Below are 24,030 nucleotides of genomic sequence, written 5' to 3'. Positions count from 1 at the left end.
TAGTATACTATGTCCAAGTTAACTAATAAGTTTCTAAATGGTTCCATCCTATTGTGACATTTGTCAAGTGTGTATGCACATAACAAGTTAGACCAGGTATAACTTTAGACCCTGGTCTAACTATGGAGATTAGTTTCTCGGAGAAGGAAATTTTTGGTATTTACATACCTTATTCTATAATATTGCAGATCCTGTTTTTTGAAGGGCATATACATGTAGCTTAACATTAGATTGTTACAATATAATTTTTGGACTCAGCTAGGAGTAAAAGAGGAAATGAAAATATTAAAAGTGATATCTCCCAAAGGCTAACCTCCATAGTCAGACCAGGTCTTAAGTTAGACCTGGTCTAACTTGTTTTGTGCATATGGACCTTAGTGATCCTGCTTAATGCCTAGAAAATAGGCTGTAATAAATTTCAGGTGGACATGATTACAAGTACTTTAATTATGTGCCTAACTTAACTTTACACATATTGCATGTAACAAACATATATTTGACAGTGATAATTATTAGGAACAAAAGTCATATTAATCTACACTATTAGGTCCGTATGCACAAAAGAGTTGGACCGGGTCTAAAGTTAGACCTGGTCTCAGTGGAATTTAGTCCCAGGAGAAAGGACATTTTCCTTTACATTTGCTTAAGATATTTTGTATTATTTTTGAACTCTGCATTTAAATCTTTAAAATTTGCTAGCTACTTTAGGAAGGAGATAGGAGTAAAGGACCATTCCTGATGGAACTAAAATCCACTTAGACCAGGTCTAACTTTAGACCCGGTCGAACTCTTTTGTGCATACGGACCGTATTGTCAATTTTATGCTGTCTCATAAGTGATTGTGGACTGCAGAAACAATTCAAAACAAAATACATAAATGTGATGCGATCAAGCTGAGTGAGTCTGATGTCGATTAAAATCAAAATTCAGTTTTCAATTTCATTAAATGAGCCATTCTCAGAGCTTTGCTAAAACCCCATGATAATTAGACTTACTGTTCCAGAGATATGCCAATTTTCAGTGTTGCCCAGAACAGTTAAATACAAAGGAAATTGAATACTGTTATTGGCTATATCTGAAAATCAATATTCCAACATCCGACTCATTTTGTTTGATCACATCACAAATAATATTCCAAAAGTTGGGATTTTTCATTTCAAATCACGTCCATACTTTATATTGCTAAGTAACAAATACTCAAGTGAATAATAACAATATGCCTGGATTGGAGAAGTGTTTCTTTTAAAAATAAAGTGCAGCTAAAAATATCTCTGGGCTTTTTAGACAGTAAAACCAGGGAAAGTATGATGTTCTGCATTGATTTGATGGGAGTATATTGTTATTCCTTTGTTCCTCAAGTTCCAAAGTGATGTCAATGATTTTTTGTGGTAGTGTTGCATGCGTACTGTCACATCGTACTGCGTGATTTACATTACGTACACGATTCAAAACTGCAACCAGCAAAATAAGCACCTACGTCACTACTGAACTTGAGGCACACCAATGTGTATGAGTGTTATCATATTCAAGTTAGAAAAGTATTGTGGCATCACAAAACATTACAAACAAATGCTTAGACTTGCATCCCTATTCGTGTGCATTATCAACTTCATGTGATCAAAGAAAAAGCTGACGTTTTGCATAAAAATTTGTTTTTTTTGCTTTTCATATATGTGATCAAAGAAAAAGCTGACGTTTTGCATAAAAATTTGATTTTTTGCTTTTCATATATGTGTCTCAATGCCAGTGGATGAGGCTGATGTCGGCAAATACAAATTTACTGTAGGGCCAAAAATAGTCATGTCGGTGTTGAAAAACTAAAAAAAATTAAAAAATTTACAAAAATCATACCGACATCTCTTTCAAACCATATAATTTTTTTCTTCATGTTCAAAAAAGCACATTTCTTTCTTCTTCTTTTTTCATTTTTTCTCTGTATTTTGTATTTCACAATGTCCAAGTTCCATGACCTTTGACCGATCATAACTTTGTAACCGTAAATGCGACAGAGACGGTCCAGGTATCATTTTAGTCCATATAAAGTGCTTCATATGAAAATACAAAAATCTCAATTAACAAAGTTTCCAACATGAGCCTCATTCACTCGCGTTGGGTCACATTGAATTATGCATGTCAAAAGTTTCTGTCATCATACTGAATTGAAGTATCTCATTTTTTGTCACAGTAACAATCTTTCAAATAAGGGAAAACAATTTGCCTGAAGTTCCCACACAATAACAACAACAAAAGTACTATTAACAACTAAAAGTGATGACAATGAAAGCAAAGTCTCACAATCTCACCTTATTCCTAAATATTCTGCTGAAGAAACCGGGTTTGGGTGGAGGCGGAGGAGGCTCCTCTAACAAGTCTGACGTTCTTGTGTTGCCCTCACCAAATACATTCAGTTCTTTGAACACCTCAGTTTCTATCATCTGCAAATACACAAAAGCCATCCTTACTCGTTAGATTTTGTAGCTACCTTGAACGTAATTGTCACATACAAGGAAGTAAGCCATGTTTTAATCTTACATGAATTGGACCTGTGCCAATTAATCAAATTGGAGATTGCAGATTCCACCATGTTTGAGTATCGCATACGAAAGGGGAAAGTACACTTGCTGGCAGAAAAGAACAGCACTTGTTTACTTTTTGAAAGCATACACAGCGTAATCATTAATTACAAGAAGTGAATGTTTCTTATATTAATACTATGTGAGTTTTTGGAATTGAATCAAATACTGGAACTTACTCTTTTGCAACTTTGCAACGATGCATCTGGAACCACCAGACTTCATCAGGCAACTGACCCTCTGGACTGGTCACATGATAGATGGCTAGGTAACCCAATATTTATAACAAAGTTGCAAAAAATTAAGTTGCAGTATTTGATTCAATGCCAAAAACCTCCCTTAAATAAACTACTGGATTGACTTCATCAGGCAACTGACCCTCTGGACTGGTCACATGATAGATGGCTAGGTAACTCAATATTTATAACAAAGTTACAAAAAAGTAAGTTCCAGTATTTGATTCAATGCCAAAAACCTCCCTTAAATAAACTACTGGATTGACTTCATCAGGCAACTGACCCTCTGGACTGGTCACATGATAGATGGCTAGGTAACCCAATATTTATAACAAAGTTACAAAAAACTTAAGTTCCAGTATTTGATTCAATGCCAAAAACCTCTCTTAAATAAACTACTGGATTGACTTCATCAGGCAACTGACCCTCTGGACTGGTCACATGATAGATGGCTAGGTAACCCAATATTTATAACAAAGTTACAAAAAACTAAGTTCCAGTATTTGATTCAATGCCAAAAACCTCCCTTAAATAAACTACTGGATTGACTTCATCAGGCAACTGACCCTCTGGACTGGTCACATGATAGATGGCTAGGTAACCCAATATTTATAACAAAGTTGCAAAAAATTAAGTTGCAGTATTTGATTCAATGCCAAAAACCTCTCTTAAATAAACTACTGGATTGACTTCATCAGGCAACTGACCCTCTGGACTGGTCACATGATAGATGGCTAGGTAACCCAATATTTATAACAAAGTTGCAAAAAATTAAGTTGCAGTATTTGATTCAATGCCAAAACCTCTCTTAAATAAACTACTGGATTGACTTCATCAGGCAACTGACCCTCTGGACTGGTCACATGATAGATGGCTAGGTAACCCAATATTTATAACAAAGTTGCAAAAAAGTAAGTTCCAGTATTTGATTCAATGCCAAAAACCTCTCTTAAATAAACTACTGGATTGACTTCATCAGGCAACTGACCCTCTGGACTGGTCACATGATAGATGGCTAGGTAACCCAATATTTATAACAAAGTTACAAAAACTAAGTTCCAGTATTTGATTCAATGCCAAAAACCTCTCTTAAATAAACTACTGGATTGACTTCATCAGGCAACTGACCCTCTGGACTGGTCACATGATAGATGGCTAGGTAACCCAATATTTATAACAAAGTTGCAAAAAAGTAAGTTCCAGTATTTGATTCAATGCCAAAAACCTCCCTTAAATAAACTACTGGATTGACTTCATCAGGCAACTGACCCTCTGGACTGGTCACATGATAGATGGCTAGGTAACTCAATATTTATAACAAAGTTGCAAAAAAGTAAGTTCCAGTATTTGATGCCAAAAACCTCTCTTAAATAAACTACTGGATTGACTAAGCACATTCACTCATTTAACAATAACTCTGTATTTTGATTTCCTTTTTTCTTACCTCATTTTGCCATGGAATGGCTACACTAGCTGTATTGAATTTGGAGTAGAATTCATCATCCTTCTGGTCAAGATTGACTCCTTTCACCGTTGAGAACTGTTCAATGTCCAATACATCCTTGGCATACACTGCTCTAGGCTATTAAAGCAAGTCATACCAAAGCATACCATTATTAACATGATGATGATTAATCAATCAATAGTATATGTACCCAATCCAAAAAGTATGCTAACTTAAAACATTAAATACCTTGTTGATTGGAATAAGAAATCTTTTAGATAGTTAGTAAAATATCATACAATTCGCCTATTGCACGGTTCCGCCATATGCGAGGAGAGCCTCGAACTGGCAATAGACATGAAAGAAAGTATTATGTAACTTTACGCAATGTTATATGACTGGTTCAATTCCCATTCATGCATGCTGCCAGATCGAGGCTCTCCTCGCATATGGCGGAACCGTGCAATGGGTGAATACAGTAGTGAACAAATTGATCAAACATTTAAGAATTCAAAAAAATACAATTGTTAAGAAAGTGCAGCGACTTCACATGTGAGAGCATTTAACTGCTGCTTTGTGTACAATTCACTCTCCTAGCAACACAAGCCACTTAATTTACTGTTGGTGTTGTGATCCTGCTGACTAATAATGCATTTCAACATAAGATTTTTACACTTTTGGAAGTAGGTTTACACCAATATTGCAAAAAGCAGCTATATCATGCACCATCACACCCCCAATTTTGTAGTCGCACAATGAAATGATATTTGCACCCACTCACAAGGTTATACAACCTACATGATCTGCAGCATCCCTTGCTAATATAATTTATTAATTTTAACCCAATATTTATAACAAAAGTTGCCATTCTACACAATATGTAATTTGCTTAATCTCACCCTGAATCCCACAATTGAACTTGAATCATTACTTACATCTGGTACAAATGGAGGTTTAAACTTCCCAGCCTCTAGTCTCATAAAATTTATGACATTAAAGAATGCTTGGTCTTTCACTTCCTTCGCTGATCCATCTTTAAATCCAATTCTTTCCGTAACATCTTTCTGTAGAAGCTGCACAGTGTATAAATGATACGACACTACTGTCAAAGTATGTACATTGTGCCATACATCTCATCATAGCACACAAACATTGTAACTTTTCCCATAAACATACTTCAAATGACAAGTGGGACAAAATATTTTTGAATCATACCCTGGGACCATCTATCTACTATCTCCCCTGCCATTCAAGTTTTTAGTGTACTACAAGTGTCTTAATCAGAGCCGGTATCACAAGAAGAATTATCCTCCATGCATACATACTCGCTACATAATAGCGTGCAATTGATCGAGAGTCTGGTATAAACAATGTTAATGCCAGTGGGCCTGGATGACATTTTTTTTTATTAATAATGTTACTTGTTATTTTTTGTTACAATTTTGATGAAATAAGAATCACAAAATGTTGTGATATTTATGAATGGGGTTCATTCATATATTTTCATGACTAAACAATTGTTTATGCCTCCCTTTAGTCATGACAATATCTAAATGAACCCTAATTAAAGCAATGCTCAAAATCAGTGTTCAATTAAATTGGTAATCTGGGCGTCTTGACGCCCAAAACTGCCATTGGATGACCGGAAATTCACTGCAGATTATCCGTCGGATGCCCTTTTTTAAGGTTTTTTTCTTCTTTTGGTTTTGGAATCTCCCTGAACCTAGAGCTAAATGCTAGGATCATTCATGGTTGATTAAAAAAAAAGTTGTTTGTGTTTTTAATATGTAAAGTCATAAAAAGCGAAAACAAACAAATAACTTTAAAAAAAAAGATCTGTTTTGTTGGGTTTTTTTTTTAAATTTTGAAAACTTTCCACCTAAATATATATACGGATGATCAAATATTTTAGTGGATGACCAGATTGTTTTCCTTAAATTGATCACTGCTCAAAATCCTCTATTCCATTCAACACACATCATGCATTCTGCACCAGGGAGTCAGAGGACCTTTATGGAATTAGAATTACAAATCAAAGAAATCTCTCACAGACAAGTTCTGAACAAGGTTATTTTTAAGTGTGGTTTTTCTGTGGGTGGGGAATTTCAAACAAAAAAAAAAAAGGATGCTGCTTATATAAATGCACCCACTTCAGGGATTTTGAATTGAAGGTTCGCAAACAGCACACATATTTGTGTAGTCAAATTTATGCTCTTCAGACATTCATCAATATTGATAAACTGTATATCCTATAAAAGGTAAACATGCACTTCAATGTTAACATGGAAACTCAATATAAATATCAATTTAAATGACAATATGTGTGAATATTAGAACTGACAACATTAAATGTTAACACAATGCATAATTGACCCTATGTATTGGCAGTAAATACACAACCAACAAAAACATACTGTAAATCATCAGAATGACTCCAATGGTGATCATTCTAATCGAAATTTACATTTTTTGCTTCCATCCCAAACACTCCATCTAAACACATTCTTTGGAGAGATTGTAAGAAAAGCAATACAGCTATGACAACTGAAGATGCTTGTTCTAAAGATAAGTCACAAAATCAGAACAATGGAGCAGGTGTCAGTTTCTACTACAAGGGGGTTATCTACACCCTCTGTGCAAGTTTCATTAGCATTGAAACTGTAAGGACATAATAACCACCTCATTACATTGAAACTACATGACTTCTTTGCCATATACACTCAATGTGACTTAATCCAATTTTAGAACTAGGATCTTCAACTTGTAAAGGATTCATAAACTCTGTATGTGACGTTGTATGTGCAATGCAATCAAATTGCTTGTTAGTTGAAACAGACGTGTGTTATTGATATCCAACAATGACCTCCATGCCTAACGAATGAGGTATTGCGTGGAACAATGACTTCTGCGCGCACACATCCAATCTTAACTGATGCGCATTTATTAACCTGTAGTTCTTATCCTTCCAAAATTCGCTCAAAATAGTTTGCAACATCAATGAATTACAAAATGCTAAATAATTGTGTTCTTTATACCAAGTGGCACTTGTAAATCAATCTGTATCACAATGTCTGTACTGCTCTATTTAAATTACATTTTTCAATCCATCATTTCATATCATACCTTGCGACAGATCTCCTTAGCTTCGTCGTTGAATTTGGATGAATACTTCTCTTCGTCTTCCTTCACCCTCCTATCTACCTCCTCTCTCTTCACTTTCTCTTTCCTCGCTCTGAACGGCGCCCTCCCCTTCTATCATTTCATAGATGATACAACCAAGACCCCACCAGTCAGGACCGAATGTATACCTCTCATTCTTTACTACTTCTGGAGCTGTGAGATGGCAAGATCAAAAGTAACATAAATATTAAATGTGTGTTAGAAATTCTTTTAGGGGTGGCATCAAAGCCCAACCAGGCACAATCTCCTGTTCTGGTAGCTAGACTACCGGCGACCATGTCCAATCGACATTTCTGCTAGCTACGGTAATGGCAACCAGGCCCAATTATCTCCTGTTCTGTCAGCTAGGGTACAGGCGACCAGGCCCAATCACCAGTTCTGCTAGCTATCCCGGTTCTGGCAGTTAGGGTACCAGCGACCAGGCCCAATCGCCGATTCTGTCAGGGTACCGGCAGTCAACTGCTGGTTGGGTTTTGAAGCCATCCCTTATCTACATACAAATGAAGCAGTGTCTTTTTTATTTGAAGATTTTTACCTGTTTTTAGAATTAGTATCCATTAAAAATATTTCACAGTTACAGCAACCAGAACCTTTTATCTTCAAAAGTTCATTCATATACATCGCATCGTTTAACTAAATATAATATGAAATTGATCTTGACCAACCAATTAAGTAAAGATTGACCTGTCAGTTTTGGCCATCTTGGGCGATAGCCATCTTCAGAGTGATGTTGGAGGATCAAACTTCTTTGCAGTTCACTAGTCAACAACTGCCCAAAACTGTTGGGTCAGTCTTAATTTGACTGATTTTGTCAAGATGAATTTCACGTATCATGTAGATCTCTTCAAGAATATTAACTAATTGTTAAACAACAAATAATTTAAACAGTTAAACTTTTGGAAGAGAAAGACAGAAAATCAAGTCAGGTGAGCTTTGCATTGTCAAATACTAATTAGAAATTCAATTGTAATGGTCAAAGTAATCTTAAATTTTTATCTTTTAGCATTAGCCTGATATAAAAAATAATAATATTGAATGGTTATTATCAGGTTGCACAAAAATTACACTCTGCGATTCATCAAATATTTGATAGCTCTACCAATATCATATAATGCTCACATGAATGAGCTTGACTTACCCATGTATCCTACAGTGCCTACTCTCCCTCGAATTGTCTCACCTTCAGGTATTTCTACAGCTAACCCCAGATCTGAAATTCTCACATGACCTGTCAAATACAACAATATGTATCAAGTGTTATTACATAGCAGAAAAAATATCACTTTAAAATAATGATATATCTGTTTACTGTGTATTTTTAAGGAGGATGTTTCACATTTTTATTTACAAGATACAAAATAGTTATCTGCTCTAATATTTTACATATAAAACATTTAAACTATGGCGGAAAGAAGAGCGAGTAGAATCTGTCCAACAAGCTTTTTTCGGGACATGAGTGAGAATCTATTCAATTTGATATAGATTGGTTTTATGAGGCTTCAGAAAATACCTACGTGCAGCTCAGAAAATAAATCACAAATGAATATTATTGTAATTTATGTAAATCACTCTCATTAATGTTATTATACCCAGCAATATTCATCAAAATTTACAACAAGTATGTTTACAACCCAATATACAACGAAAAGTGTTTTTTATTTTGCATTAAACTACTGGGTTAACCTAAAAAAAAATATGTTTGAGAGTTTGACTTAAAAAACCAAGTGATTTTGACCTAAAATTACCACACAAATTATCCAAACTCTCAAATATTTGGCAAATAAGTTAACAGAAAATTTCAACATTGGTGCATCATTTAAACAGTTTGATTTTTTTATTACAAAAAAAATTATTTTTTTAACCAAAAATAACAAACAGTAATCTGATTTCATGGAGCCAGAATGTTTCTTAATGTATGTATATGCATATGATACTACTACATTTGAAAAATACAAAAGCACTATCATCTATGTAACTGTAACAATATTTGGACAAAAATGGTCTAAATTAGCTGAGATTGAAAGTCTTATTTTTTAATTGAGACTGCATAATATGATAAGTTTTATGCCGGATCTGGAGGGTCATGATCAAATCATTTTCCCTGTAACATATTCCACTATACATAGCTATATCAATACAACATGTTGGACTCAAAATAACACTAGACAAGTCTACTGCCCTCTAGTGCCCTAATGTGTGCATATAATTATGACTGAACCACTATACGCAATGTATTGCTGCTACCGTATTGATGCATTACTATACAGCACACAATATTGTGATCAATTAAAAAATCAAGGGTAGCTTCACAATACTCCCTGAATAATTAAAGATCTTCTGAAGGAATTTCTAGAAACCATGAGAAGTAAACCAATAGGTTATTTGGCGACACCTTGAAGATTACACCTTGAAGAAACATGCATATTTGTAGATGAAGCTTGTAATGGGCATTTCCATACTGTGGCAGATTTTGGTAATATTTTCCAGAGGATGATTGCAAATGGAATGAACATATTAGGCAGTTCTAATTGATTTTCTTACATCCTCTGAATCAACCTGAATTAAACCTTGAAGAGACATGCATATTTTTAGATGAAGCTTGTAATAGGCAATTCCATACTATGGAAAATTTTGGAAATTATCTTCCATAGGAGGATTACAGCTTTCAGATGGGATGAACATATTTAGGCAGTTCCATTTGAATTTCATACACCCTCTGAGAAAGAGTCAACCTGAATCTTCTAAGATTCAACCGGAATCATTTTTTTTTAATCTTTTGACTTTTCAACCTGTATCTTCTACCGAGGGAGGGTGATTTCCAAATACAGTTGGTTAAGTTGCTAATTCCATTTGAAAATCATACTCCCCCTGTGGAGGACTTTTCTTAAATCTTCCACAGAGGTATGACAGATTTCAACTGGAACAGTCCAATTATTGAATAGATGTCTCATCAACACTAATCATTTAATTGAACAGACTACCAGAGCTAGCGACTATTGTACAGAACAATAATTACATGCTATAGTAGTCTAATCATTTAAATTAATAGACTTCTACTAAGTACTACATTATTACAAGACTCATTAATTACTCTTTAATATTCTTCCAATTAAATGAGGACATGGTGGATCCGTAGTAAATGTTTTGACACAGTCATAGCTTGGTAACTTGAGGTCATTGCCACTCTGTTGAATGTATGCAACGCACTGTCGACATAGTAAGTAATACATGTACATGATTGCAGTACGTGCAGTCAACAAGATTTGTCATAAAATAAAAGGGAGTTCACACAACGGTGTCTTCTTTCTTGCTAAATAAAATTAGTTTTTAGTGATTGAAAAATTATTCACCCGACAAAGAATGTGCCAGTATCCACTACGCTAAAATATTGAATCGTATATAACATAACGATAGCCAAAACAACAATTCCAATCTGTTAAATTCTCTAAATTCTTCCCCTTCCCCACTCCAAGAAAATGCATGAGTACCATATTTGACACAATTAAGCATCATTTTCCTCATTAAACACCCATATGGACTATTAACCTGTTTACACGTCCAGTACAATAGACTTATAGCATTTAAAATGAAAACTAAATTTCAAGTCAAATCACACACAAAAAAGTCTCTCAGCTTTGAGAACTGAGGATTTCAGATATTGCATTATTTAAATCATAGCTAGTAAGGCACTGCCTCAAGACATATCACAGAAATTTCGTTGTTCATCTCAGAAGTTGCATTACATGCAATGAACCACTCGCATGTAAATTGGGGCTCCACCTGCATATTTTACCTCCCGCAAATTCTAAAACATGCATTATCTTCACTGCCAATTTGAGAACAAACACAGAGCCTAAACATAGAATGCACTCACACTAGTCAAATCACTACTCCCTATTCCAGAAAAATACAGAACTAATTTTTTGGGATTAAAAAAATATTTTCCTCTTTTGCCAAATGAAACATAGCTAAATCCTAATCCTTTAGTTAGTCCTAACTAGTAGCAATAAAAGTCCAAATTTAATATTTCGCCAATTTTTGGAAATAAGGGCCAAAAACATGCGTTTTTAGGGTGTTTTTGTATGTAGTGATCATCAAGCGTAAAGACTTGTACTAAGACTAATTTCAGTTTATGCATCCAATTTTTGAAAAAGACATGTTTCAAAAGCATATACTCAAGATTTCCAAGTCTTTGATTTTTGTGACTCGATTGTAAGAAAACATGCCGAAAATGCATGTTTTTAGCTCTTTTTTCAAGAAATTAGTAAAATAGTGATTTTTTTTCTTTTATCTCCAGTTAGAACTAAATGAATAATTAGGATTGAGCTATGTTTCATTTGGCAGAACGTGATAATATTTTTTTAATCCCAAAAGATTAGTGCTGTATTTTTCTGGAATAGGGAGTAGTCATGAAAGAAACTGGCTGCACAAGTCTAGGAAGAAATGAACCAGTTCCAAAAAAAAAAAATCAAAAGAAGACCTGTGTATTTACATACCATCGTCATCCAAGAGAATATTTTCGCTTCATATCCCTATAGACAATTCTAGCTTTATGTAAATGTTCCAGACCCAGTGTGATTTCAGCAGCATAAAATCTGGCCCTTTCCTCCTCAAAGCCAGGTGTACCCATATTGTGTATGTGAAATTTGAGATCACCACCATTCATTATGGTAAGTACTAGACAGAGGGCGTCTTTCGTCTCGTATGCATATGCTAAGCTCACCTGAAAGTTAAAAACAAAAATAACCAACATTCATTTATAAACATGTGGTATACCTGGAGTGAACAGCAATGGACACCTGCTACACTTTCTTATACAAAACTAATCTGAATTTGTGTTTTTGGCAATGACCAGCTGTAAGTAAAAAGTAACTTGACTCCTCAAAATAATAATTTTGATTTTTGAATTATCATACAGCATTTGAAGGAAAACAGTTATTAATTCCAGTTGATATACATTTGTTTTGTAGTGAAACTGTTAAACTGTAACATAATAAAGGTATGTGCCAATCAAAGAATTTCTGTGCAAAGCATATTGCCTACCTGCACAATAATGTCGACTATTAATAGTAACAGCTTATGTTTAGTGCATACAACATTGTAAATAACATTTCCCTGAAACAGTTTGTGGGTATTCCCAGCATCAACTGCTCTGTATGCATGGTTTCTGAATTTGAGAGGCTCACTTGAGTGTTTGATTTTGTCGCTATTTGATTGCTAATAAGTGGTTTATCAGAACATTTCATCGTGTTAGAGCATGAAAGTAATCGGGACCATTTTGCACAAGAAGCATTTGTGTTTTACACAGGCTTCAATCATGTTAGCTCATACAGCTATCATAGTCCACACAAATTGTCAGTGACCAGCAATGCAGACCTTCATATAACATACATTGGTCACCACACCAATGTTTCCAACAACAACACACATACTAAATGTAGGGAAATCTGATGTGATATTAGCTGCAAATTATCACAACACCACACATACACACCATCCATACAGTCTGTCCAATGTAACTCTGTTCAGGGAAATCTCACTGACATCTTCACCAGTGGTGTGATATCAGCTATAACTTATCACAACAACACACATACACACCATTCATACAGTCTGTCCAATGTAACTATGTTCAGGGAAATCTCACTGACATCTTCGCCAGTGGTGTGATATCAGCTATAACTTATCATAACAACACACATACACACCATTCATACAGTCTGTCCAACATGTCCAATGTAATTCTGTTCAGGGAAATCTCACTGACATCTTCACCAATGGTGTGATATCAACTATAACTTATCACAACAACACACAAATGCACCATTCATACAGTCAGTTCAATGTAACTGTTCAGAAAGAACTGCAAAGAAATCTCACCGACATCTTCGCCAGTGGTGTAATATGAGCTATAACTTATCACAACACCACACATACACACCATTCATACAGTCTGTCCAATGTAACTCTGTTCAGGGAAATCTCACTGACATCTTCACCAGTGGTGTGATATCAACTATAACTTATCACAACACCACACATACACACCATTCATACAGTCTGTCCAATGTAACTATGTTCAGGGAAATCTCACTGACATCTTCGCCAGTGGTGTGATATCAGCTATAACTTATCATAACAACACACATACACACCATTCATACAGTCTGTCCAACATGTCCAATGTAATTCTGTTCAGGGAAATCTCACTGACATCTTCACCAATGGTGTGATATCAACTATAACTTATCACAACAACACACAAATGCACCATTCATACAGTCAGTTCAATGTAACTGTTCAGAAAGAACTGCAAAGAAATCTCACCGACATCTTCGCCAGTGGTGTAATATGAGCTATAACTTATCACAACACCACACATACACACCATTCATACAGTCTGTCCAATGTAACTCTGTTCAGGGAAATCTTACTGACATCTTCGCCAGTGGTGTGATATCAGTTATAACTTATCACAACAACACACATACACACCATTCATACAGTCTGTCCAATGTAACTCTGTTCAGGGAAATCTTACTGACATCTTCACCAGTGGTGTGATATCAGCTATAACTTATCACAACAACACACATACACACCATTCATACAGTCTGTCCAATGTAACTCTGTTCAGGGAAATCTTACTGACATCTTCACCAGTGGTGTGATATCAGCTATAACTTATCACAACAACACACATACACGCCATTTATACAGTCTGTCCAATGTAACGCTGTTCAGGGCAATCTTACTGACATCTTCGCCAGTGGTGTGATATCAGTTATAACTTATCATACATACCACAAATCTACTGTTGACTTTTTGAAGCAGCAATTTCTCATTGAGTGCCATAGCTTCTCCTTTCCGTTTCTTAATTCTTTTCTTTTCCAATTTCTTACAAGCATACATCTTTCCTGTCGCTCTTACTTGACATGCGCATACCTGAAAAATACAATCAAAAATAAAATAGTTGCATTACAATGGCAATGAAAACTCAATAAATACATGCATTTTTAGTACAGTAGATTAAATATATGTTGTAACATGAGTCAAACCCATCAAGATGAGATGACGACTTGGCTGGCTTAATTTATCTAAATATCACAAAAGTCATCCCAAAACATGCTCAAAATACAAATACTAAAATTTGTTATAATCGTGTATTTTCCAATGCATATATTTCGTATCGAGTACATGTATAACCATTGCTTGTATTTCTTGTTCATAAACACATTCATTAAGGAAAATTCTGCATTTTCTGTCCACTATGTGTTACTTACCAAATTAATTATAACTGAATAAAACAATTTTTTAAACGGTAAAATCCAATGAAAACATTGAAAATAATGATGCGAGATAGATTGATACAACAATGCATAGAGACCGCTGTGATGCATATGAACTTTGATCTAAGCTAGCGAGGGTCACTTGTCACATGATCACTTTCCTTCGTTGAACGAAGCGAGCATACACATTACAAAAATAGCTTCGTCAAGCGCAGTATTTATTCTTTCGTCGTAACAACCTTTCTAGCTTCGTTGAACGAAGCAATTATAATCTTCGTCAAATGAAGACATGTGCGTATACATTAGAAAATAATGCTTTATAATCTTCATTCAAACTTAGTTGAAAGAAGAAAATTCCATAGTGTGTACAGGGTCAAGGACAATTTTCCACTTTAATTAGTAAAGATTTGTTTTCACTGAAAATAAACATTTGCATAAAGATTCTGTATGACAGATGAAATGCATTAGCCCTGCAGGTACATACTATATGATAACATGACATTTATTTCATTATTATATTAATATGATCATTTTCATCAATCATTTACTCTTACAAATCCTCCAGGCTGTCTGCATTTAATATCTATGAAACTTTTATGAAAAATAATACTTAATTACTTGTCCGAAAGTACAAGTACAACTAAATGCAGTATCTAATACTATTTTTCACTAAACTTCATTCCTCTTCAATACAATTTTTTTTAAATTTTTGATACACTATAAAACAAACATGATCTGTGGGCATGATCTTCCCCAGGGGATCTTCTTTTTTTTCAAGTGAGAGAACTTACTAAATTCACATCAATAAAGAATGTCTGAAAAAGAAATCTTTCAAAGTAGTCATATTCTGCAAATTAAATTGTAGCATTCAAATTGCAAATTTGTGCTTGTTTCACAGTACGCATTTGCCTTGGTACAATCATTCCTGACCCTGAAGATGGTTTGAATGAAGGAGCATTGGAAGTGACCTCCCCCCCCACCCACCCCACCCCCCACCCCAAAAAGAGGAACTACCCAGGCTGTAATGCATTGCAGTATAGGAAGAGCAAGTTGTCACAGAGGTTGTTCTCTTGCCTTGCCACTGAGTCCCGAGTTCAAAGCCCCAGCCATGCCGAAGGACTGTACGTGCACTAGGTTTATCCCAATCCATGAACGCTTTCAAAGATTTTCTCCAGGATCACCGGTTTCCTTGATTTCAAAATCGGCAATCAGTTGTTTGGTTATCAAAAACTTCCTTCACCCAATAAAATTTGGGGAGCTGCACACTGCACAGATAATTGGTGGATATAACAATCAAAGTGCAGATAGGTTTGCGCCGGGTTTGGCTGCAACCGGCCTAGGTGATACAATCAGAATTCTGATGATTCACCACTGGCAGCGAAATTACAGTGCTTTGAATCCTGTGGAAAACGTGCTACATATATATACCATAACCACTCGGGTATAAGCCCACCCAACCCCTAGATGGCAGATTTCACTTTAAAATGGGGCTAGTATTTGAATTGGGAAGGGGAAGGGGAAGGGGCTAGTATTTGAATTTAAAAATAAGAACAATCATCCCCATTGGTATATGTCCGATGTACCAATAATTTCTAACATCTATCTATGTTTTTTCCCCATTTGTATAAATTATGTCCGATGTAATTTCTATCATGTCAATGTTTTTAATTATAAGTATGGAATGTTAATTATCAACTGATATTCTTGTTCTTAAATATGAGAGAAAAGCATTGATTTGATTTTTAAAGAACTTCGACAAAATTACAACCAGACTTATACCCGAAAGTGCACCTTTGTTCCCAGTATGTTTTGAAAAATAGGGGGTGGGCTTTTTGCTGAAGGTGGGCTAATACCCGAATGGTTGCGGTAAAAAAAATTATTTATCTATTTATTTATTTATTTATTCAATAAAGTTATGTTAATTGCTGGTACCAAGCCTGGTCCTATGAGATTCAAGTTTGCAATTTTATACTACGTATTTACTTCGTGATACTGAGTAATAGAGAGAATTTTATTTTCGGGTACAAATCATGCTATTTTTATAACAATATTTTTCTGGTCTATGAAATCAATTTCTAGAAACAAGATCCATAATGCAGTGAAATTTATCAAATTCCATTCCAATTAAGAGATGGTTTTAAGTACAGCACTTCAGATTGATAAGACCTTCATGAATGAGCTGGACTTCCATCTCCTGAAAGAGAAAATCTATATTCTACGCAATTATGCGGTACAATCACTGCATTGTGCTTATTTATTGCACACATTTTATCCTAATGAAACATGCATGCTTTTAGTCAAAGTCTTGCTTTTCAATATTATAAGAGTACCAGCAAAATAATATGTCAATTGAACTTGTCATTATAATCGTAGAAGCATGATTCAGATTCTAGCCAAATAAAAAAAACAAAGACTTAATTACAATGCTGTGACGTCAAGGTTGGACATATAAACAGTTTAGATGAAGAAGGCATGCCAGAGGCTAAGAGAGAAACTGCTGTGAAAATAGCCATACACGGACAGCAGTACTAGGTAAATTGTTTACTCAAAGTAACTCAATTTTCATAAATTGACACATTGCGTAGTAGTGTACTATCTTTTATACATTAGTGAGTGATGTGATTTTTTATGCGCATGAGTTAATGCATTATAGTAATACATGTAACAAATGTGACAATAAACGTGATAAAGGACAAAACAACAGCAAGAGAATGATAGTATTTCTTTCTTCTTCTTTTTTTCTTCTTTTTTTTTTTGAATCGGTCAATGTGCTGGAAAAAGGTAAAGAATGTTAACTCAAATTCCTCCACTGCTATAGATGTAAAATTATTATAAACAGTTGCATTTCTAGTGATATTGGTTTGAATTGTTCATCTGTTCAATTCTAGGGGCAAACCCAAAACATCCCAAAAACTGAATGAACTTGCAGACTTGCCATGAGAAATGATTAAAAGGAATATTGAATAAATATCAATTATCAAATATGCACCATCATAGCATCATGTATTTCAGGTGCAGCATTCAGCCCTAATGTATATACATCTTTCAATACAAACTAAATTGTGACATGATCAAGAGGAATGAGTCGGATGTCACCACGGCTGTCGCTAATATTGTTTGGGAGATATTGGCAAAAACAGTGTTCAAATTCTTTTGTATTATAATATTGTTTTCAGCCATTGACAATTTGCTCATAACTCGGTACCCAAATATCCGATTTTGTTGGGGTTTGCATCAAATGTAGCAATCGTAAACTGCAAGGTCAAAAACTTCAAATTGAATATTGCCGACATGCGATTCATTCCCCTTGATCGTGTTACAAATATTTTTCAAACTCTTTTTAAAACAATTGTTCTGTTGGCAGTTTTATCATCTGCATCCGTGTCTCTCTAAATAAAAATCTATGGATTCCCAGGGATCAAAATCATCAAGGTCCCTTCTTCCATGAATAACAGCCCATTTGCAACCCCATTATAAAAATAGACCGCAATAGAAACAAGTATTAAGTCACAGCAATAAAAGCACATATGTCAAGTAATAATTACTATGTGCACTAAATGAAATCATCATCCTGACATGGAGAGAGGGAGAGAGAGAGGGGGAGGAAGAGAGATCTAATTACAAAACGTACATTATATATACTGATAAGATCATTTATGTGAATAAGAATTCAGAATGTAAACTCATCCGTAAATGAACAAAAAAATTGTCTCCAGGAAAAGAAAAAATTCTTTGGCATACAAATCCTTACGATTGAATCATTCAAAACACTACCCGTAATCACAAGCAGAGCACTAACATAACGCACCCCACCCATTCTTTCTCTTTTAACCTTGGCAGCAATTTGATAAATTACGTATTGTGCATGTCTAGAGCAAGAAAAAAATGTGTGCTTTTTTTTCTTCCTTGTGATGTGTTGACACAGACAGCAACCACAATGCAGCACTTGCCAATTCAATCATATATCAATTTGTATCTAGAAAATGGGCTATTCTGGTTGAAATCCACACCCCCTATGGAAGACATGACCTTAATCTCCCATACAGGGGGTGTAGATTTCAAATGGAGTCACCCATTCAGTGTCGTCTACTCCAAAATGGGCTATTCCAGTTGAAATACATACACCCCCATGGAAGACATGACCTCAATCTCCCACACAGGGGGTGTGGATTTCAAATGGAGCCACCCATCATTCAGTGTTGTCTGCTCCAAAATGGGCTGTTGAAATACATACAACCCCTATGGAAGACACAACCTTACTCTCCCACACAGGGGGTGTAGATTTCAAATGTAGTCACCTATTCAGGTAGCCCCATTTGAAATTTACACTCTGTGTGTGGAGGATTAAGGTTGTGTCTTCAGTAGGGGGTGTGTGGATTTCAACTGGCACAGCCCAATGGGAAACCGGCAAGAATGAGTTAAGTGCTAGTGCAATGTAATGTACATACATAAGCTTAGGCATGTCCATGCTTGTGTTAACATTAATATATAAGCATTACGCATTAATGATGCCACTATGCAACTATAAAGCTGTCCGTCCACTATATGAACTTCCCGCTTACAGCTGCGCAGATTTTTAAAAATTGCTGTTTATTTGAAGGAAATGTATGGAACAAGGTCATCTTGTACTTAATTGGAAAGCTGGCAGCAGCAATCTACATAAGTGTGAAGGTTATTTTATATAAGATGCAAAATTATATAGAGCACTTGCTAACACACTGCTGAAATAAATAATGTTGACAAATAAGGGCACCTTGCGCCCATCCCAATTTATTTCAAACCAAACTGAGAAAAATAAGCATCAACCTTGGATGATATACTTATAGCATCCTACATGTAGGTGCTATCAAACTGAATAGAGTAAATACCAACAATGAAATGTCATGCTTCAGATGTTGCAAGTACCACCAATTTGTATGGTTTAATAAGCCTAATCGCCATTGTAACTTCCGGTTTTTGAGAGCACTTTTAGGACACTTTGACCTCTGACATATCAGGGAAATTGCTCTAATTATTATTTATTTATCTATTATTGTAAAAATGTTATCATTAAAAATATTTAAATAATTAATTTATATAACAAATATTTTTTGGATTTGTTTTTATTCTAGTAAAACTTTTTTAAATTATTTTTGTATGCACAAAACCAATATTTCTGAATTTTCGCGATAGGTCAAAGGACAAAGTGTCCTAAAAATGCAAAAACTGTCCCACAATGCATTGCAAACTTCTAATGCCGATTTGGCTTATTTGCAAAATGTGCTTGTGTAAGTATTAAATGCAAATTTCAGTACAATGACACCTGTTCTTACAGTTCCATTATGTATTATGTAAGAAATGTGTTATTAATTCTTTACAGCTTTTGGAGCTTTCTAAGAAAATTGTAGTTTTTCTACTGCAGATATTTACAGGTAATGTGCTGATGAACTGGACACTTTGTTCTTAAATGGGAATTAACATTTCAGTATGATCTGCGCTTCCCGAGTATAAGTTTCAAGCTTAAAAATGATATTATTGTATGTTGATGAGCCAATCATCTTTTAATAATCAGATCACAGGATGATTAGCCTGACCTTAATTTCACCTCGGCTATCTGGATGCTATTAACTTACCAGTCAACCTTGATACTAATTCACCTATTGCGCCCTCTCTCTCATCTAACTATTGAACACAACAACTATTGTCTATTGATCACCTGTTCGAATCATGTCTGATATAATTATTGTTGTCTGGAATCCGTGTTGGACATTTTAATGACAAAGTAGAACATAGAGTCTACCTCCAACATGGCTGCCATTTCAGATGTTACTACATTGTACCATACTAATGTCCATACTTTCCTTGGGGCAGGAAAGTAAAATCAAATTTTGTGATTTTCTTAAAAACTGCTCATTTGTGCAGGGAACTGTTATGCTTGTTGGATTCCTTGCATCATTTCCTTTCTGAAAATGTATACTTTTATATATTTATTATCATTATGTTTTGAGATACAATAAAAAATCCAAATTACTGTCATGAGGAAGGCATACGGACTATAATAGATTTATTGCATATATTAATAGGATCAATTTTAAAACTGTTCAGCAATACGAAAACCTTCCCTTTCCCCATTCAATATTGTTAACAAGAGGCCTGATTATTGGAATGGTGCTAAATACTTGCTCCAACATCACTTGCAATGGGATAGAGGGGATTTTATAGGTTGTAATCAAATGAATTCCTTGATTTACAGTGCAAGGTGTCCAAGTGATTTGGTACTGATAATCTGCTTGTTTATTATTGTTTTGGTTTCAATAAATATGGAAGCTATAATCAAAGACAGAATTAAAAAAGACTAGTTTGCGTCTGACATCATCTGTCAATCAAACTCCCCATGAACTTATGGTACTTTTACAAGGCCAAAAAAACTTTTCTTGGCATTGTTGACAGGTGCCTTTCAGAAAGAAAATTTCCTATTACAAAGACCTAACTTTTGAGGCGGTTTGTATGTCTGAAGGCGACAAATCAACCATAAGGCACAATGTTTTACCGCCACATTCAGAAACTCGAATCACAACACTTGTAAACAAGTAACGACGGCTACCCAACTAAAGGCTGCTAGTCAGGTGTAGGAATGCGTGAATTTGGATTCCTCTATAGGCTTCTGATTTTGAGCAGATTCAACAACAACACATCATTGACATTTATACATCAAAGTCAACAACATACAAAGAAGCGGGATAATTCTGGAATACCTCAAACACTAATCAACCTATAACCCTAACACACAGGATGCACAGTGTAAATCAGAATTATGCCAAGAAACCATTCTTACCTCCCCGAAACCACCTTTTCCAAGTACTCTGTATTGTCTGAATGTATTCTTTGTTACTGGTAAACTGTAAATAAAAAAAACACGTAAGAAATGTTACAATATACAACTGTATAACAAAGGCATTATTCAATGTAAAGTACAATACAGCAATACACTTGACAAAATCAGGTTATCAGGAAGATGTTACCGCCGTCGCTTTCCTTCCTGGTCTGTCTACAGGTATCATACATTTCAGTCTGTAATTTTTTTCATAAACAACTACATATTTCTAATACCTGCTCATGAATGTTACTCAATTATGTTGATACCTACAACCCTAGCTTCTTTCTCAAGTAACATACATTGTTGAAGTATGCCACATGTGTTTATTGCAAAATATTTTGTTGCTAGTTTTAAATCTGTAAGATCAATAGTACACTGATCTCGAGTTACTAATAGAAGTGCTCCACACTTCTTTAAATAGAATACCCAAATAAAACATTGACTTTGCTAAATGAATTGAATAGAAGACGCAGTAAGAATGTCGTACACGTACATTAGCAGTTGAAATAATTCAATTGTACAACATAGTGACATGATATAGGTTAATAACGCATGGCACATAATCTTGCTCAGTATTGCATCAGTCTTAACAATACTATTTGCAGTAGTTAATAGAAAAATATGCTACATATAAGGTGTATTTCCTGCAATACGTCAAAATGACTAGCATCATAATCGATTAAATTTGTACAAGGAATAAACGTAATCATTTACTAATGTAAATGTCTCTCCACATCAAACTGGGAAAAAAAGGAAACTAAAATTACCCATGGATATCTGTACAGCTTAAACTTGACACATTTCGATACATTTGAAAATTGAGTGGTAGGTGGCACCATGGGGGAGGGGAAGGGACAAAATACCCCCAGTCAGAGATCTTGCCCCTGCCCCAGTTTCCGCCCAAATCCCAATAAAAAATAAATAAAATTGAAAATTAAACATTTTTGCAGCAATTTTGCGGAAAATTTAATGATTTTTGAGCCCCCTGAAATTTATGTTTCCCCTCCTATGTTCCCACTCCTCCCAGAAAAAAATTCTGGTGTTGCCACTCTTCATATTGGCAGAAAGAGAGCAGTTAATTATCGATGTGCTCTATCATTCAATAATGCAAACTTCTTTAAAGTGACTTCTGCTTTACACATGAAACTGCAAACTGCAATTAAATTTTCTGATATAATTTTAATTTTACTTCACAATTGCTATGCTCAATAAACCGGCAGGTAAATTGTTATGACCAGCTCTCGGCCAGTCATGCCCACTGTTAATATTGCCAGAGTGTATGAACATATTGTGTTTATTGCACCTCATATTAAAAACGAAAATAAACATATTGGCACAAGGTATGGTGAAAATCAACATATTGGCACAAGGTATGGTGAAAATCAACATATTGGCACAAGGTATGGTGAAAATCAACACACACCTACATATCAAGTGAAAATGACACAGTAGCTTCAAACTGAAAAGAACTGCAAAAAAACATTAGTTCTGCCAATAAATGGTTTAACTGTTGCCATGGCTATGGCTATTGTAATAAACCATTTGCAGGAGTGCTAGTGCGTTTGTAACCTAATAGAAAACATGTGATTTGTTGGACGTTGAAGCTCCAAACAATTGTTGGGTATGCATGCAGGCAGTCAGTCAGCTGGCTGGTCAGCAATATTGCATTAGAGCTAGCCATTGGGCTATTCCAGTTAAAATACATACGCCCTCTATGGAAGACATGACCTTAATCTTCCACACAGGATTTGCAGATTTCAAATTGATTCCCCATTCAGGTAACCTCATTTGAAATTCACACTCCCTGTGTAGAAGATTAAGGACATATCTCCAATATAAGGTGTATGGATTTTTAAGTGGAATAGCCCATTGTCGAAGCAGATGACACACATCTTTTTTCAGGCAGAAAATACACTTCAATGAAAAATTGAAAATACAGGATAAAATATCTAAAATCTGGTAACAATGCTCCAAAACAGGATAAAAATAAATACAAGCAAAGAAATTTCGGCAAAAAATAGACAACCGAAAAACAACCACAGGAATTTCTGTTTAAAAACTGAAAAATTCTCATGCCTGTTTTTTTTTTTTAGTCCTGCATGCATTATGAAAAATTTCAGCAAACAGTTGAGGGTCTTCAAACAGAAACCTCAATTTTTACTTTGATAATTAAAAAAAACAATAACAATTTAAGACCAGCCACAAATTTTACAAGATAGTAAGCTTTCCTATGATTTCTTATGTATTTACATTTACAAGAAAAATTTCCCTAAAATTCACAAAAATTCCTGGGAATGAGCCTGGATTCTACATTTTTTCCAGGCATGCTTTCAGTTGATTCAAAGTATGATCACATGACGCAGATATCCTGGTCATTTCAACCACTGATATGAAACAGAGCTGATCTTTGCTACACCACTGTAGCACTGTGATCTTTATGGTTAACAGTAAT

At 35.0% G+C, this 24,030-nt stretch overlaps 1 protein-coding gene across 1 annotated transcript in view; it reads right to left on the bottom strand.

Moving 5' to 3' along the window:
* The window catches only part of LOC140148731 (G protein-coupled receptor kinase 5-like), a 102,396-nt gene that overhangs the window by 6,000 nt on the left and 72,366 nt on the right, over positions 1-24,030 (bottom strand). The window contains 10 exon segments of the mRNA XM_072170780.1: positions 2,304-2,435; positions 4,254-4,391; positions 5,189-5,326; positions 7,377-7,502; positions 7,504-7,586; positions 8,572-8,661; positions 11,930-11,955; positions 11,957-12,156; positions 14,238-14,378; positions 21,537-21,600. Coding sequence (XP_072026881.1) covers positions 2,304-2,435; positions 4,254-4,391; positions 5,189-5,326; positions 7,377-7,502; positions 7,504-7,586; positions 8,572-8,661; positions 11,930-11,955; positions 11,957-12,156; positions 14,238-14,378; positions 21,537-21,600 — 1,138 coding nt within the window.

This window comes from Amphiura filiformis, chromosome 3, assembly GCF_039555335.1.
Source record: "Amphiura filiformis chromosome 3, Afil_fr2py, whole genome shotgun sequence".
NCBI classification, from domain to species: domain Eukaryota; kingdom Metazoa; phylum Echinodermata; class Ophiuroidea; order Amphilepidida; family Amphiuridae; genus Amphiura; species Amphiura filiformis.
Note: the sequence above shows the minus strand (reverse complement) of the source record. Positions and strands in the feature narration are given on the sequence as shown.